Below are 21,188 nucleotides of genomic sequence, written 5' to 3' on the forward strand. Positions count from 1 at the left end.
TCGCTGCGAATGGCAGCGTGGACGCCATTTTCTACTGTCTCGAACAGATGCCTGCCCACCCGTGTTTCCTCATTAGTGATGACATTTTATGTTTTATTATCAGGTGCAAGAACACGCAGGTGGTCTTCCGATCCGTGAACATGCCACATATGATTGACCATGGGAAAAACATGGATTATCTAGATTCAGACCACAAACTTTCAAAGGTTGGCGTTGTGAATGCAAGATGGATCAGAAATTATGTAGTTCAAATCATCTACATCTTTATTCTTAGCCGCCAAAATTGCTCGCTCATTCAACCATTCATTATTTTTGTGGTTAGTAAAGATGTTTGGGAATACTTTGTAGTTGAGTTTCCTCAGCAGTGTTTTCTCATCGAAATCCATTTTGTTACTGAGTGTATAGTACGTCGTCAACTCGCTATAAGCGACGCAGCCGCGGCGTGTTCGCGACGCATTCACAACGCGCCCGCTCCGCCTCGCAGCCGCTCGCAAACCGCTAGTATGATAACGCCCTTAATTATCCGTCATGACATGACGACATGACATATGTCCCCTCTGCACCCCCTCCCCGCTGCACTTGCTGTTGGGTTTTTGGCTCGCATACTACATTGCTATATCTTATGGGAATAACAAGAAGACTTACTAACCAAACACTATTTTGGTTAATTTTATTCCATATTTTATTTAAATATTAATTTACTTTATTTACTTGGCATCCCTTGAAGACGTTTTGTTCGAACTTGATTACTTATACATTTTATTTACATTAACTTAAACAAAATAATTATTAAATTATATATATATTTCTAATCTATTTCTAATCTCTTAAAAGAACCCTCTATTCCACCAAATATATCTGTAATCGTCTTCGGTTTTCCAGGCCTTAGTGACTCTATGACTCTCTTTTTGTTTTCATTTATAAAGAAATCCTTATTTGCTAGAACCTTTTCAATTGTGTTTTCTGTAAGTGGAATAAAAAAATAGTTAAAAGACATCTGTTATAGAAGTAATGTAAAGTAAAACAAGGTTAATGTCCCTCTGCTTGGCAGAACCTTCTCCTTAGGGAGAATGTTTGGAGTACATTTGAAAGAATTTTATCCTTCAGAGTACGAAATTAAATCTGAACACAATTTAAGTATATAATGGAATATACCTTCGGGAACACGGACTAGTATATATAGATATTACAAAATAAATAACTCACTCTTCGCTTCTTCAAATGTCTTATATTGCCCCCCAGCGTCCTTGGGCAGTGCTTCAATTGGCATAACTTTCTCGATCGTCTTTGAACCAACTTGGTGGATACAGAGTTGGTTCATCAGCTCCTTTTTCAAGAACGGCCTTATCACCATAAGTAACTTATCTACATATGACGGCGCGTTCATGAAGTGTAATCCCTTTAGCTTCACTAGCATTGCTTCCTGGAATATTATAACTATGTATTGGATACTGATTACTGAAAAAATACTTGTGAATGTCGTTTATTTAAACACTGTTTTATCTCTTTCTGTTATCATTGATTTCATATTTGAAAAAAGAAGACACAATATTCGAATCGCGTCCGAAAGTCGAAACATTTAATATATCCATACAAATATATATTATACACTAGATATTACAGAAATCATTCAATTCTCATTTTTAATTCAAACGTTTAAATGTGTGTAATAATCCGTTTTAGTGATTCCCTTTAAAATGGAAGAGGTAGAGCGCACTTATATATTCATATTAAAATTATATTAGGTACTCAAAAAAAAATACTATTATATAAATTAAATTCATAGTACATTTTTAATAGCAGCTATGTCAATGCGTGTTTTTGCAATATTATTTTCGCAGGCGTCAAATCTTAATTGTTTGACTCGAATGTCCGGTCACCACATTCAGAAACGATTTGTTAATTTGATTTGCTAACAGACGATAAAAAATGTTACGTATTTGAACGTAAATGTACGTATTTGAAGTCATTAAATCGCATGAATGTATGCAGCGAATATGTAGGACCTTAAGTGGTCACATTTATCAGTAACTGTCGTAATTACAAGTGATGTATAGAATGATGATAACGTATAGAAACTCGACCAATCCAACAATGACTGTCTAGAAGATCATATTATCTAATCATAGACCACAAAATTGCCATATGTATGAATTTTATTTATTCCTTAACATTATTGACATATATTTAAGATTTAGAATATAAAAAGAAAAGACATATAATATTTACTGTACCTGTAAATAATATAATAACTGTTGCACTGTCTGCAGATCGAGTTTCGTAATATGGCTGAGCGAGACACCGTTTAGATCAATCAGAATGATAAATCCCGGCCAGGTGCCATCTTCGTACTGCCTCAAATCCATTAACATCAGTACTGCCCTGAGAAATAAGCAAATCTTGTATGTGAAGTTATAAATTAGACTTAATCTGAGTATAAATTATTTAAAGTTCATTTCTTAACCTGATTATATCTGAGAAGACGAAATTCTTAGTGTCATAGTTGATAAGTCTATGGTATACAATGTAATGATTATTGTATGATCGAACTTGGAGCGGCATCACCAAACTGTAAGGAGAAAGATGATCATACTTAAAATATACAAGAGTGGAATTCATGAAATAACATTCGTAAACTAGAAAGTGTACTGTTAAGCAATTTGCAATTTCACACGTACTAAAAATCTCCACCCCTTTGGTTCCTAGTGGTACATAGTCTTTAAAGGTTTATCGATAAACTAGCGACCCGGGTTCGCTCAAGTGCAATGCTGATACTAAATATACAACAGAATGTCTTTATATAACTTTCAGCTTTTTGTCATTAGACTATAAAAACCGCTATGTCCCTACAGTTTAAATCTCTAATATGATCGAAAATATTAATATAAATTACATGCGGTAAAAGGCCATATCGATTTATATCAAATTCACAATGTATTTAAAGTACATAATTGGATAAAGTCGAAGGTCATTCTTTTAAGTCATTAAAACTAACTAATACTTTAGTAGTCAAATATAGAATAATTAGAATTTTTAACTCACACGACATTTAAAGTTTTTAATAATTTTTCATCGACAACTCTGTTGTGGAATAAATTTGTGAATAGAGTCCTCAGAGTGAAATGAAGATCTAACACTTGTTTTGACACTTCCGAGCTCCGGTAACAGCAAAAGTATGTGAGAATTAAGTCGAGATCTAAAATAGAGATACATTGGATTAGTATGTTGAAAGAAATAAGATTACACAATCAACTTTATGGTAACTGTTATTTATGATAGGTTTTTTTGATAATTTTTCTATGTTTTTTTGTTTCTTAAATCTGGAAACTTTTAACATTACATTTTTAATAATATCCATTTAAAACTCAAGTTTAAAAACGTATTTTTTTATATTTGCTAACACGTTAGTCTATTGGCTAGCTTATATGATCATGGGACTTGAGTTCGAATCCTCAGTGTGGCTATTTTATGTCAAGAATTTGAACCAAGAGAAAATAATGGCGACACGCAAAATAAAATATGTGCAAGGAGCCAACTCCTAGCTTCAAGTTACTTTTGAGATTTCCTTGACATCTAAAGTATCTAAAGTATAATTATCACTATTGTTCATTACTACAGAATCTCTCGGCATAGACCCTAAACTAATACTCTAAAATATCCTTCTGGCGTGCTGTCAAATATTATGTACACTGATCAAAGACAATGGGATTAACACAGACAAAAGGGTAACATAGGGTAAGCGGACCCCATTACTAAGACTCCTCTATCCGTCCGTCCGTCCGTCTGTCCATTCGTCACCAGGCTGTCTCATGAACCGTGATAGTTAGACAGTTTTCACAGATGATGTATTTCTGCTGCCGCTATAACAACAAATACTAACAAATAGTATAAAATAAATATTTAAGGGGTCTCCCAGACATGATTTTTTTGCCGTTTTAATAAATAATGATACGGAACCCTTCGTGCGCCATTCTTCATTTTATAATTCTAACATTACATATTTTAAACTATTAAAAGTCTGAACTATGTTTAATTATTATGAAATATTGTTGCTGTTCTTACCGGTAATATATTTTTCAGGTAGGTGAGGTTGGGTTTTGAGCCAACGACGTAAAACGGCGATGTCGGATGGATTAATGCCTGTCTTCTTGTACTCCACCTCCAGCGACTGCTGCTCGAGCTTGCCAGGCATTGTTCTGGAAAATGAGAAAATTTAATATTAGACATAATCGATCTCCGCACTTGTGTTAACAGTCATAAAAATCTTTTTTTATAATATTAGTTGCAACGTACTACTACTAAGATTAGGCTTATTAGCTGACACCTAAAAATATATAAGAGTTCCCGTGATCTATTTAATTCATAATGATAGTCTTATAAAGGCAATAAACATTTAATTATATTTAAAAAAAACAATTATTGTGCACGAGCACGAACCGATATAAATGCAATTTGAGTCCGCGGGTAGAACATAGGCTATTTTTATTTATTCCCCCCTAGAGGGGATAAAATGTATTATAAAGTGTGTTTGTGTGTGACGGTTTGTGTGCCACGGTAATGTTTAGCGTTAAACCGTAGTGCGGGTAAAACCGCAGATCAGCTAGTATGAAATATTCCTAAAAGTACATATTATAAAGAGAAGGTTAACGAAATTTCTTATCACCTTCATTTTTTAAAATATTTTACTTTAAAATGCAATGATCGCAAGGTGAGCTTATATTGATATTGACATTTTCGTATTTAAAGGAAATTAAATTAATCAGAGGTCATATCCTACTTTCAATTCAAGAGACCTTTCTATTTGTTGTTGTTAAGTACATACAAGCTTATATATAGTACTGGGGAACAGCTTGTTAACGTCCTATTGCTGGGCCAATGACGTTCTCTTCTTTTATGATGGTATGGAGCCTAGTCTACCACGCTGTCTCAATGTGAATATACACATGTGACAGAAGTAAACTAAACACGTGTAAATTCAGCGAAACCCACAATATTTAATTAATATTCACGTGTTCTAACCCACTGCTTATAACAGTGCCATGCCCAAATAAGCCCAGATAGACTTACAGTACAGTACAGTACAGTACTAGACAATTTGTGTGTCAAATTATTATCTGATGCGATTTAAAATTTTGTACTTCACTTTTTACATGTACAAGCTAAAACCTAGGAAGGTTAGGTTATTTTATCATAAGGGTTTTCTTTATGGCATTGGTTGGCGGACGAGCCTATGGGCCACCTGATGTTAAGTGGTCACCACCGGCCATAGACAAAGGCACTGTAAGAAATATTAACTCGGGAACTAACGACATTAAAAGTTAAACTAGTGGGTCGCCCACGAAACTTCGCGTTTATTCAACAGATTTTTTAGCAATTTTGACAACTATATCAGGTTTTGTTTTGATTTCACTTCATTCTGAACTGCAAGTCACTCATCTACATTTGGCGCCAAAATGATGGAACCTTTTTTTAAATGAAATGTCTAACGTCATTCAGTTCCTTTAGAACTGGAGTTTGTCGATAACAATTTACTTTAATTTCGTTCTGAACGAACTTTATAATTTATAACTAAAACATGGTTGTTTGAAAAATAATAATTTGTTCCATAAATGCAATGAGAATTATCCTTATTGTAATATCTCGCGTACCGAAACGTTTCTGGTGAAAGGTCCATCTCCAGTAATGGTGCAATTTGTAGTCAATTTGTATCTTGAGGGAGTTTTCAGAATGGACTCGAGACATTGTAACGTATAGTTGACCGTGTGAGTAGTCGGGGATCGGCAAATTAAGGCTGACTTTGGCCTAAGTTTGTCCTTGGCTCTTGTTAATCGCCATGGCAATTGGCAACTTGACTGGGAATTGGCGACGATTCAGAAGGAAAGGAACGCTGTGTTTGAAGGTGTGAGATCGATGCGGGTCAAAACTCTCGTTCCCCTTTAGCTGAGCCAGAAAGAACTTCACGATCAAAACAGTTATCTCTCATTCAGAAAACTTGCAATAGAGTTCTGTTCATCAGGCCTATCATCATATTTAAGTTACGAAGCAGGATGACAATTGAACCAATTTTCAATTGTAAGTTGTTAGGTGGAAGTCCTGAAACGTTGAAGCAGTTCAAAAATTCAATTGGGAAATCATTTGTGACGACAGAATTGATACTTTTGTAGCCGTTCGCCTTGAAACGACACATGCTCATTGCCGGTCATAAAACGAAGCAATCGATCTATTGCCTTTAGGTTCCTGACGCCAGTGGCGCTTTGATGGTGTTAAAACGTCTTCACCATTATACTTTATTTAAAGTTATTATTTTTTTATTATAAAATACAAAACAAACAACAACGCATGTTCTAGTAGGTTCGCACGTATTCCATTTTTTTTTTACGGTGCGTATAAGTATGTCTAGCCGGCCAGTAACTTTTTTCCGTTATCTAAAATTAATTATTTATCACATCGTAACTATATATTAAATTAATATTTAAAATCGCCTCACGCTATTAATATACAAGATTAGTCTAGAGATATCAGTGGCTCGTTAGTTTAATGGCTGGCTTATAAGACCATAGATTCCGAGGTTCTGGCTGCAATCCTAGTTTTGGTATCCTAAAAACTGTTACGATTTTCACGAAATCTATCATTAATCATAAATCTAGTTTTTTCAATTAGTAATATTATTATAAAATATATAAATCGGTTCGTCGAAAATGATTTAGATGTGAATTTTTGATATTTGGCAGTTTATGCAAAAATAAACTGTGAGTTAGCTCTGAATATATATAAACTTATTAGATAAATTATCACGAAACATACCCGTTACATATCGTTCTTATTCTACCAAGCCCTTGACGACCGTTTATTTGATGATAATTTAAAGTTACACGTTCAAATATTGCGTCAATTCTTAAGGTTACATGTATCCGAATATATCCAGTTATGTTAATTTAAACTACAGTTGATTAATATGACGCAGATTCATCTCATGAATATTATCACAGATAAAACAAAATATATATATATACGCTAAAAAATATTTAACGAACCATTGGATACTTTAATTGGATTGGCTTTGCATTGGATTTTAAAAAGCAATGATCACGTGACATACTTAATATAACATGTCGGTATAATGAACATATTCATTTTTAATAAATAAAAATGAATGTTTTCGTATGCGTTACTTAATCGAAGATCCAAATGTTCCTGGCAAAAAAAGAAACTCTTTGTATGTCTTGAATATTGGCGTAATAGCTAGAATATTTTTAAATTTCCTACCAAAAATTGATTTTACACAAATAAAAAATTGTTAGATATCTAACAAGATTGTACTCCGATATCATAGTCTAGAATTTGTGAAAAAACGGTGTCCGAGTTAATCATTATGTTGAGCCTGTTTTACAGATCATCAAGTCCTCTCTCCACGAAAATATTAGATTTCACATGTAATTTATACTATAACTAACGTTACATAACACATTCTGGTCTTTATTTAGAAAAATCTATTTATCTAGTGTATACAAATGCATGCTATTGTCTTTCTTTCGTGAATTTTTGATAACGTGACGCTCTTCTAATGTTTAACGACAAAACTATGAAACTCGAAAAGTACATATAAACATATATTGCTCTTTATTTAACAATGATGTTCCAAATCTTGTCCTTTAAAGAGGAGACCTTAGCCCAGCAGTAGAATGAGATGTGGTACAGTTACTAATTCTAATATGAAATAAAATTAAAATTAAAAAAATCAATATTGTTTAATATGAATTCAGATAAGACATCACAACACAGAAATGATCACCAATTATAAACAATTAAGTTATACACGAACATATAAATATACACAGACGAATTTAAAACCAAATCGGTTAAAAAGTCCAATATTTCAGATTCAGATATTACAGTAACTGTTTACGTACATCTCAGTCTTTTTATGTATAATCAAAAATTATTCAAGTAGGCTCATAAAAGCACTCTTGAAACGTCATGTAACAGTGTTGAATTAAAATATAAAATATTTACAAAACTACAATTGTTTCGGAAAGTAAATTCCATCGAGAACAGCCGCGTCAGCTTCAGGTGATCAAGGTCTCATAAGCCATCAAGACATTGGTGCTGTAAGAAATGTTAACCATTCCTTACAGCGCCAATGCGCCACGAACCTTCATAACTAAGATATTATGTCCCTTATGTATTTACACTGGCTTACTCACTCATCAACAACAATACTATGTTATGCTATGTGAAGATAGAATATATGATGAGTGGGTGGTGCTAAACCCTATCACTAAGTAGAAATAGGTTACATTAATTTAATTTGGTATACATGACTATAAATCATTTGATAAAATATAGAGTACCTATTATTGAATCTACATTCTGATACAGTAAGGTAACATAGAGCCAGAGAGAGAGAGCCGAGATGGCCCAGTGGTTAGAACGAGTGCATCTTAACGGATGATTTCGGGTTCAAGCCCAGGCAGGCACCACTGAATTTTCATGTGGTTAATTTGTAAATAATTCATCTGCTGCCCGACGGTGATGGAAAACATCGTGAGGAAACCTGCATGTGTCTAATTTCAATGAAATTCTGCTACATGTGTATTCCAACAAACCGCATTGCATTGTGGTGGAATATGCTCCAAACCTTCTCCTCAAAGGAAGAGGAGGCCTTAGCCCAGCTGTGAGAAATTTACAGGCTGCTAATGTAATATAATGTATGTAAGGTAACATAAGGCTCTATTTGTTCTATAAAATTGAAGATGTAGATTGAAGAAACTACTTGAATAGGGAATATTTGTGCTAAGATTATTTAGGAAATATCATAACCATATGTATATTGTACCAAAACCGCAACCACATACCAATGTGAGAATGGTAAAGTCAGATGTTTAAACACTGTGCAGGCTGCCTACACACGAGAAATAATTTATATTGTTTCGTTTACTTAAACTGTATAATATAATCAGCTTAATAAATATATTATTAATAATTACCGCTATGTTCAGAAAGTTCAAACAAAAAAAATATATCAAAGCTTTCACTTGGAATTATATTGCAATAACATTTATACTAAGTAATTAATTAAACCTTTTTATATTTTATTAATAGAAGCGACGAAAGATAGTACATATATAGAATTTATTAAAAAAAAATAAAAAAAATATAGTCATTTAAAAAAAGAACTTTTCAAACAACGTGCATTTAATATAAGTACGTACTATAGTCAATACTTACTGATCAATAACTTTGTTTTAAACACTTAATCACTATTCACAAGACGTCCGACTCCCAGAACTTCGAGTTATTTAATGCGAGAATTAAATCATTCAAGCTTACGAGCATAATATATACTAATAAAAAAATATATTAAAGGCGTTGGTGTACTAATAATATTATTTTGAGGGACTTTTAAATAAATATAACAAGGGAAGACATGTTATTATTATTAATATTCATTTGTTATATTATTGTATTCTGTTCTTCTCTAAAAATAGTGCATTTTATTTTATTTTTTATGTTACAATAACTCGAGTCAATATATTTGTTAACATTGACTACATAGAAATAAGTAATAAAACATGAAAAAAAATTTAAATAGGATATATTTTACTACAGACAATAAAAAGTCTCACATAGAATATTAAAAATAAAATAAAATCGCAGCACATGCTTGTCTACGTTATGATGCAAGCGTTTGCGATTTTTAAGCACATCGAAAATCACCACCGAGTTGGACACGAATTCGGACGCCTCGAGCATATAGCTATGGCGCCCAAGGTCTTTACTAATTTAGCAAAAACTCCGAGTTGTTGTTACAAAATATTTTATACATCATCTCAATGTTCGATCGGATTAAAGCATTTATAAATTTCAAATTTGTGCAAATAAAAATGAAATTTCACGCTCAACACATTATACAGATTTTTATTGGCTCAACTCTTTATGCAAGCCTGTCTATGAAAATAGTACCCAATAATTTGTTAATCTGCTACCATTGCCTTGGTATTTGTTTCCTATGGTCAAAGTTGAAGGTTGAGTAAGCCAGTGTAATCAGAGACAGCGATATGATATTGTTAGGAATAGTCTAGTATCGAATGATACCTATAGTCGAGTGCCTTTTCTAGGTTCGTTGATTCTTTGGGCCCTAAATGCATTAGGTACTGGGTTAGCTACTGCACTAGCCACTATTAGTAAACATATTTATCCACTATAATACCTTGTGCAAATTTCCATATTTTTCCATTTCCATTGCCAGTCGAACATTTACTATTTTAGAAAACGTCGTCACAATCCCAAAAATAAAACGAATACTAACTGATTATCGGACACATGACTATGTCCATCTGAGCGATTTTGAAGAAAAATTTCGCCGGCGATATTATAATGCACAAGTCTGTGCGCTGCCACAGGAGAACTCGCTTAATCTCATAATTCGAGACGGCAACCCGATACGACTAGAATGAATTCAGGCACAGGACTTGGCTTTGCATGCTTTCTGAGCAACAGAATAATTGTAAACACAGACAATTTCCGAACTTTGTGCTGTTAGTAAGAAATTCTCAAACGATATATCTCAATCACTTTAACGTTCATTTTTACACAAATATATTCATGATTAATAGTTTATATCAGTGTACAGATTTATTCATTCATACTTCATAAAAGTAAGTTACAAATGACATAACTTGTGACCAGAATAAAAGTATCGGAAAAATTTAAAACACCAAACCATGTTTGACGTATTATTTACAAGTCAAGTTTAATAATTTAATAATTAAACTTTCACAATACTAACTATATTGTACAAGATCATTTTTTGGATAGTTTTAGTCAACATATCAGTAGGTATCATTATTTTTTATTACATTACATTAGCAGCCTGTAAATTTCCCACTGCTGGGCTAAGGCCTCCTCTCCCTTTGAGGAGAAGGTTTGGAGCATATTCCACCACACTGCTCCAATGCGGGTTGGTGGAATACACATGTGGCAGAATTTCGTTGAAATTAGACACATGCAGGTTTCCTCACGATGTTTTCCTTCACCGCCGAGCACGAGATGAATTATAAAAACAAATTAAGCACATGAGAATTCAGTGGTACCTTTTTGGGTTTGAACCCGAAATCATCGGTTAAGATGCACGTGTTCTAACCACTGGTCCATTTTGGCTCGATATAATTATGCTTCACGTTAATCTATCGGCACTAATTTCGTAATATTTAATCAAATATTTCTCAGCCAGTTTAGGAATACGAACATGATGTCGATGTGACTGACAACATTCTTTAATTATATCAATAGAACTTTGTAAAACGACTGCTTGTATAGTATTATCATAAAATCAGAATTAACTTTGACATGGTTTTAAATATCTGAGCTGAATATATATTACAACATAATAATGTTTATAGTTTATTACAATTACAACCTTATCCGATTTAGATAACGAGTCAAATCAAATCACAATATTTTTATTCGAATAGACTTTATCACGTAGTTTTGAATCGTCTAGAATATATTTATAAAATGGTATTGAAAATAATTACCTACTTTTAATTGGTGGTAGGGGTTTATGCTCGTCTGTATACATACCACCCACTCAACAGATATTCAACCGCCAAACAGTATACTTTTTACATTACATTAACAGCCTGTAAATTTCCCACTGGTGGGCTAAGGCCTTCTCTCCCTTTGAGGAGAAGGTTTGGAGAAATTAGACACATGCAGGTTTCCTCACGATGTTTTCCTTCAACCCGAGCACGAGATGAATTATAAACACAAATTAAGCACATGAAAATTCAGTGGAGCTTGTGTGGGTTTGAACCCGAAATCATCGGTTAAGATGCACGCTAACCTAACCACTGGGCCATCTCGGCTCAATAGTATACTTAGTATTATTGTATTATGTTTAGTGTGTCTGTGAGTAAAATATTGTTACACAGTCATGTCATTATGACATAAGGATGTCTTAGATTTCAAGTTTGGTTCATATGTACGTATTACTAATTAATATGTACACGAGATCCAGCAATATGTGCATTACTTTTAATATTTCTAAAACGCTTATCATCAAACACTACACAAATGTATCAAGATGTAACGCCAAGTTTTCGACACCGCAAAGTCAATAAATCATTCTTGTGGCAAGGTATCCGCTTCTATAATAAAATTCCACAGACATTTTTAACTTTGCCGTTTCATTGAATTCAAGTCAATTGTAAAAGATACAATGGTAAAGAAGGCATATTATTCGATACAAGAGTATATTGATGATAAAAAAGCGTGGAGTTAATGTTTGTTGACTTCCAGGCAGGAGACATAACATACATATATAATTGTATTTAACTAACATGACTGTATTTTTAGATATTGAAAAAGAGTAACTACTGAGTTTCTTGATGGTTCTTCTCGGTAGAATCTACATTCTGAACCAGTGGTAGCTTTACTTTAAATAGTTTGTTAAATGACGATTCAAAAGTGCTTGTAAAAGCCTACTTGAATAAAGTATATTTAGATTTGATTTGAAGAAGACTTTATCGTAAAGTTCACTTTAATTATACAATTAATTTGTAAAAATACAATTGATTTGTAATATTTCGATACAGAACAATATATTTAACCAATGTGATTAATAAATTGAAATCAGTCTAGTGGCAAATCAAGTAAACTACTTGCCCAGACAGTTCATGCGGGTATACCCGTCAACGATGCTGGGATTCGCATGACTGATTTTATATATTTACTTATTTACAACCTGTGATACGACTCACGAGTTGATATAATATTATAATAGAAATAAAATAATTTCTTTAAATAAAAATTAAACTTGAAAATGATGATATTCTCCTGACCGATTTCAGTCACGGCGGTAATTTCGATGGATTTCAGCCAATTCCAGACGTATAGTGCACAATTTATGCGCAAATATAGGTGTATTCTCTACTTCCTTACTTTCATCTTTGGGACGGTAAATCCTACACGACCGGGAATAGTTCAAGCGCAGGCTTTACGTGTTTTTCAAGGCATGAAGTGTGCACACTGCCTCTCTACGACTCCAGGCTCTCAGGCAGACTCCAGCTGAGAGATTTTCTGAAGAATCTACTAACTATATCGGCCTGACCATGGGGATTGAACCCGGAACCTGGGGATCTGCAGTCTTATACCAATATACCATCGAGGTAAACTAAATAACACATACATATAGGAATAGATAACCTAAAAAATTCACAACAATAATCCTGGGATTTAAGCCCAGGACCCCAAGATCTGCATCCTCATAAACTGATCCAGGCACGTGTCTCTTTTAATAAACTGGTGTCATTCTTGTAATAATTTCCTTTCATTAATCATCGATATATCAATTCTTATAAACACAAGATATATAATATATATAAAAATGTATGCTGGTTTGATATTTCGACGTTCATCACCGTAAAATTGACAAGTTTGGGTTATATGTCGTCTGTGGAAAGAAAGAAAAATAAAGCACCAAAATTATACTACTTTACTTTAATCTGTTTTCTTGGTAGTAAGACTTTGTGCACACCACCCACTCATCAGATATTCTGTTGTCAAGCAGCAATACTTAGTATTATGATGTTCCGGTTGGAAGGGTAAGTGAGCCAGTGTAACTTCAGGCACAAGAGACATACATACATACATACATACATACATACATACATACATACATACATACATACATACATACATACATACATACATACATACATACATACATACATACATACATACATACATACATACATACATACATACATACATACATACATACATACATACATACATACATACATACATACATACATACATACATACATACATACATACATACATACATACATACATACATACATACATACATACATACATACATACATACATACATACATACATACATACATACATACATACATACATACATACATACATACATACATACATACATACATACATACATACATACATACATACATACATACATACATACATACATACATACATACATACATACATACATACATACATACATACATACATACATACATACATACATACATACATACATACATACATACATACATACATACATACATACATACATACATACATACATACATACATACATACATACATACATACATACATACATACATACATACATACATACATACATACATACATACATACATACATACATACATACATACATACATACATACATACATACATACATACATACATACATACATACATACATACATACATACATACATACATACATACATACATACATACATACATACATACATACATACATACATACATACATACATACATACATACATACATACATACATACATACATACATACATACATACATACATACATACATACATACATACATACATACATACATACATACATACATACATACATACATACATACATACATACATACATACATACATACATACATACATACATACATACATACATACATACATACATACATACATACATACATACATACATACATACATACATACATACATACATACATACATACATACATACATACATACATACATACATACATACATACATACATACATACATACATACATACATACATACATACATACATACATACATACATACATACATACATACATACATACATACATACATACATACATACATACATACATACATACATACATACATACATACATACATACATACATACATACATACATACATACATACATACATACATACATACATACATACATACATACATACATACATACATACATACATACATACATACATACATACATACATACATACATACATACATACATACATACATACATACATACATACATACATACATACATACATACATACATACATACATACATACATACATACATACATACATACATACATACATACATACATACATACATACATACATACATACATACATACATACATACATACATACATACATACATACATACATACATACATACATACATACATACATACATACATACATACATACATACATACATACATACATACATACATACATACATACATACATACATACATACATACATACATACATACATACATACATACATACATACATACATACATACATACATACATACATACATACATACATACATACATACATACATACATACATACATACATACATACATACATACATACATACATACATACATACATACATACATACATACATACATACATACATACATACATACATACATACATACATACATACATACATACATACATACATACATACATACATACATACATACATACATACATACATACATACATACATACATACATACATACATACATACATACATACATACATACATACATACATACATACATACATACATACATACATACATACATACATACATACATACATACATACATACATACATACATACATACATACATACATACATACATACATACATACATACATACATACATACATACATACATACATACATACATACATACATACATACATACATACATACATACATACATACATACATACATACATACATACATACATACATACATACATACATACATACATACATACATACATACATACATACATACATACATACATACATACATACATACATACATACATACATACATACATACATACATACATACATACATACATACATACATACATACATACATACATACATACATACATACATACATACATACATACATACATACATACATACATACATACATACATACATACATACATACATACATACATACATACATACATACATACATACATACATACATACATACATACATACATACATACATACATACATACATACATACATACATACATACATACATACATACATACATACATACATACATACATACATACATACATACATACATACATACATACATACATACATACATACATACATACATACATACATACATACATACATACATACATACATACATACATACATACATACATACATACATACATACATACATACATACATACATACATACATACATACATACATACATACATACATACATACATACATACATACATACATACATACATACATACATACATACATACATACATACATACATACATACATACATACATACATACATACATACATACATACATACATACATACATACATACATACATACATACATACATACATACATACATACATACATACATACATACATACATACATACATACATACATACATACATACATACATACATACATACATACATACATACATACATACATACATACATACATACATACATACATACATACATACATACATACATACATACATACATACATACATACATACATACATACATACATACATACATACATACATACATACATACATACATACATACATACATACATACATACATACATACATACATACATACATACATACATACATACATACATACATACATACATACATACATACATACATACATACATACATACATACATACATACATACATACATACATACATACATACATACATACATACATACATACATACATACATACATACATACATACATACATACATACATACATACATACATACATACATACATACATACATACATACATACATACATACATACATACATACATACATACATACATACATACATACATACATACATACATACATACATACATACATACATACATACATACATACATACATACATACATACATACATACATACATACATACATACATACATACATACATACATACATACATACATACATACATACATACATACATACATACATACATACATACATACATACATACATACATACATACATACATACATACATACATACATACATACATACATACATACATACATACATACATACATACATACATACATACATACATACATACATACATACATACATACATACATACATACATACATACATACATACATACATACATACATACATACATACATACATACATACATACATACATACATACATACATACATACATACATACATACATACATACATACATACATACATACATACATACATACATACATACATACATACATACATACATACATACATACATACATACATACATACATACATACATACATACATACATACATACATACATACATACATACATACATACATACATACATACATACATACATACATACATACATACATACATACATACATACATACATACATACATACATACATACATACATACATACATACATACATACATACATACATACATACATACATACATACATACATACATACATACATACATACATACATACATACATACATACATACATACATACATACATACATACATACATACATACATACATACATACATACATACATACATACATACATACATACATACATACATACATACATACATACATACATACATACATACATACATACATACATACATACATACATACATACATACATACATACATACATACATACATACATACATACATACATACATACATACATACATACATACATACATACATACATACATACATACATACATACATACATACATACATACATACATACATACATACATACATACATACATACATACATACATACATACATACATACATACATACATACATACATACATACATACATACATACATACATACATACATACATACATACATACATACATACATACATACATACATACATACATACATACATACATACATACATACATACATACATACATACATACATACATACATACATACATACATACATACATACATACATACATACATACATACATACATACATACATACATACATACATACATACATACATACATACATACATACATACATACATACATACATACATACATACATACATACATACATACATACATACATACATACATACATACATACATACATACATACATACATACATACATACATACATACATACATACATACATACATACATACATACATACATACATACATACATACATACATACATACATACATACATACATACATACATACATACATACATACATACATACATACATACATACATACATACATACATACATACATACATACATACATACATACATACATACATACATACATACATACATACATACATACATACATACATACATACATACATACATACATACATACATACATACATACATACATACATACATACATACATACATACATACATACATACATACATACATACATACATACATACATACATACATACATACATACATACATACATACATACATACATACATACATACATACATACATACATACATACATACATACATACATACATACATACATACATACATACATACATACATACATACATACATACATACATACATACATACATACATACATACATACATACATACATACATACATACATACATACATACATACATACATACATACATACATACATACATACATACATACATACATACATACATACATACATACATACATACATACATACATACATACATACATACATACATACATACATACATACATACATACATACATACATACATACATACATACATACATACATACATACATACATACATACATACATACATACATACATACATACATACATACATACATACATACATACATACATACATACATACATACATACATACATACATACATACATACATACATACATACATACATACATACATACATACATACATACATACATACATACATACATACATACATACATACATACATACATACATACATACATACATACATACATACATACATACATACATACATACATACATACATACATACATACATACATACATACATACATACATACATACATACATACATACATACATACATACATACATACATACATACATACATACATACATACATACATACATACATACATACATACATACATACATACATACATACATACATACATACATACATACATACATACATACATACATACATACATACATACATACATACATACATACATACATACATACATACATACATACATACATACATACATACATACATACATACATACATACATACATACATACATACATACATACATACATACATACATACATACATACATACATACATACATACATACATACATACATACATACATACATACATACATACATACATACATACATACATACATACATACATACATACATACATACATACATACATACATACATACATACATACATACATACATACATACATACATACATACATACATACATACATACATACATACATACATACATACATACATACATACATACATACATACATACATACATACATACATACATACATACATACATACATACATACATACATACATACATACATACATACATACATACATACATACATACATACATACATACATACATACATACATACATACATACATACATACATACATACATACATACATACATACATACATACATACATACATACATACATACATACATACATACATACATACATACATACATACATACATACATACATACATACATACATACATACATACATACATACATACATACATACATACATACATACATACATACATACATACATACATACATACATACATACATACATACATACATACATACATACATACATACATACATACATACATACATACATACATACATACATACATACATACATACATACATACATACATACATACATACATACATACATACATACATACATACATACATACATACATACATACATACATACATACATACATACATACATACATACATACATACATACATACATACATACATACATACATACATACATACATACATACATACATACATACATACATACATACATACATACATACATACATACATACATACATACATACATACATACATACATACATACATACATACATACATACATACATACATACATACATACATACATACATAATTGTATTTAACTAACATGACTGTAGTTTTAGATATTGAAAAAGAGTAATTACTGAGTTTCTTGCTGGTTCTTCTCGGTAGAATCTACATTCCGAACCGGTAGCTTTACTTTAAATAGTTTGTTAAATGACGATTCAAAAGTGCTTGTAAAAGCCTACTTGAATAAAGTATATTTTTATTTGATTAGATTTAATTTGAGGACTTATATGTGTACAACTTGGGAACGATAATGCTTCTCCGAAAAAATTTAAACGAATTTAAAATTTCAAGACAAATAAATTAAGGAAATAATATATTTTATTGTAATATAATAATTACAAACATGATCTTATGTTTTCTAAGAATTAAACTACTTGTTTTATTATATATATTAGTTTATAGTTTTTCCTTGTATTTATAATTATTTTGTATCATTTGAGCAATCTTTATGGCAATCTCTGTTGATACGCTATTTGGAAATTCCATAAAATATCTTCTACAGTATACGAAGAAGATGATGCAGTGTGTGACTTCTTTTGCAGATTTTCTGTTGGCGCCTGTCGGTAATGTCTTGCTGGTGTATTGGTTCATCACACGTGCGATAGAGGTTTTGCGTCTGATCGGATACGATTAACAAAATTGTAACCCTTAATGAACTTTTAAAATTAGAGTAGGGTGATGAAAGTGCAAAAGTCGAAAGAGCAGTGGTTTCAGTGGGTGAGAATCTCACATCACATTCACCCGAATAACTTCCTGAAAGTTTCCACTATGCGAAAACAAAGTGTCTAGCTAATAAAACCACAGATGCTAAGCTACTGAGTTACTAAAATATATCCCGCACAGTTGGGTTGAGCCACACTTGAGAAAAACTGCTATGGCCGATTGAATCAGAAGAACTTGCATAATGCAAATATTATTCGGGT

The 21,188-nt window shown here is 30.7% G+C and overlaps 1 protein-coding gene across 1 annotated transcript; it reads right to left on the reverse strand.

Moving 5' to 3' along the window:
- Positions 1–723: 723 nt before the first annotated feature.
- On the reverse strand, positions 724–9,336 carry LOC113395564 (clavesin-1-like). Its single transcript, XM_026633176.2, has 7 exons — positions 9,229–9,336; positions 4,063–4,196; positions 3,043–3,196; positions 2,465–2,569; positions 2,235–2,382; positions 1,207–1,423; positions 724–963 (listed from the first exon to the last, which is right to left on the reverse strand). The coding sequence occupies exons 2-7, from the start codon at positions 4,190–4,192 to the stop codon at positions 809–811; spliced, it is 909 nt and encodes a 302-aa protein (XP_026488961.2). The 5' UTR covers positions 4,193–4,196; positions 9,229–9,336; the 3' UTR covers positions 724–808.
- Between the last annotated feature and the right edge of the window lie 11,852 nt (positions 9,337–21,188).

Source organism: Vanessa tameamea, chromosome 21 (assembly GCF_037043105.1).
Source record: "Vanessa tameamea isolate UH-Manoa-2023 chromosome 21, ilVanTame1 primary haplotype, whole genome shotgun sequence".
Lineage (NCBI taxonomy): Eukaryota > Metazoa > Arthropoda > Insecta > Lepidoptera > Nymphalidae > Vanessa > Vanessa tameamea.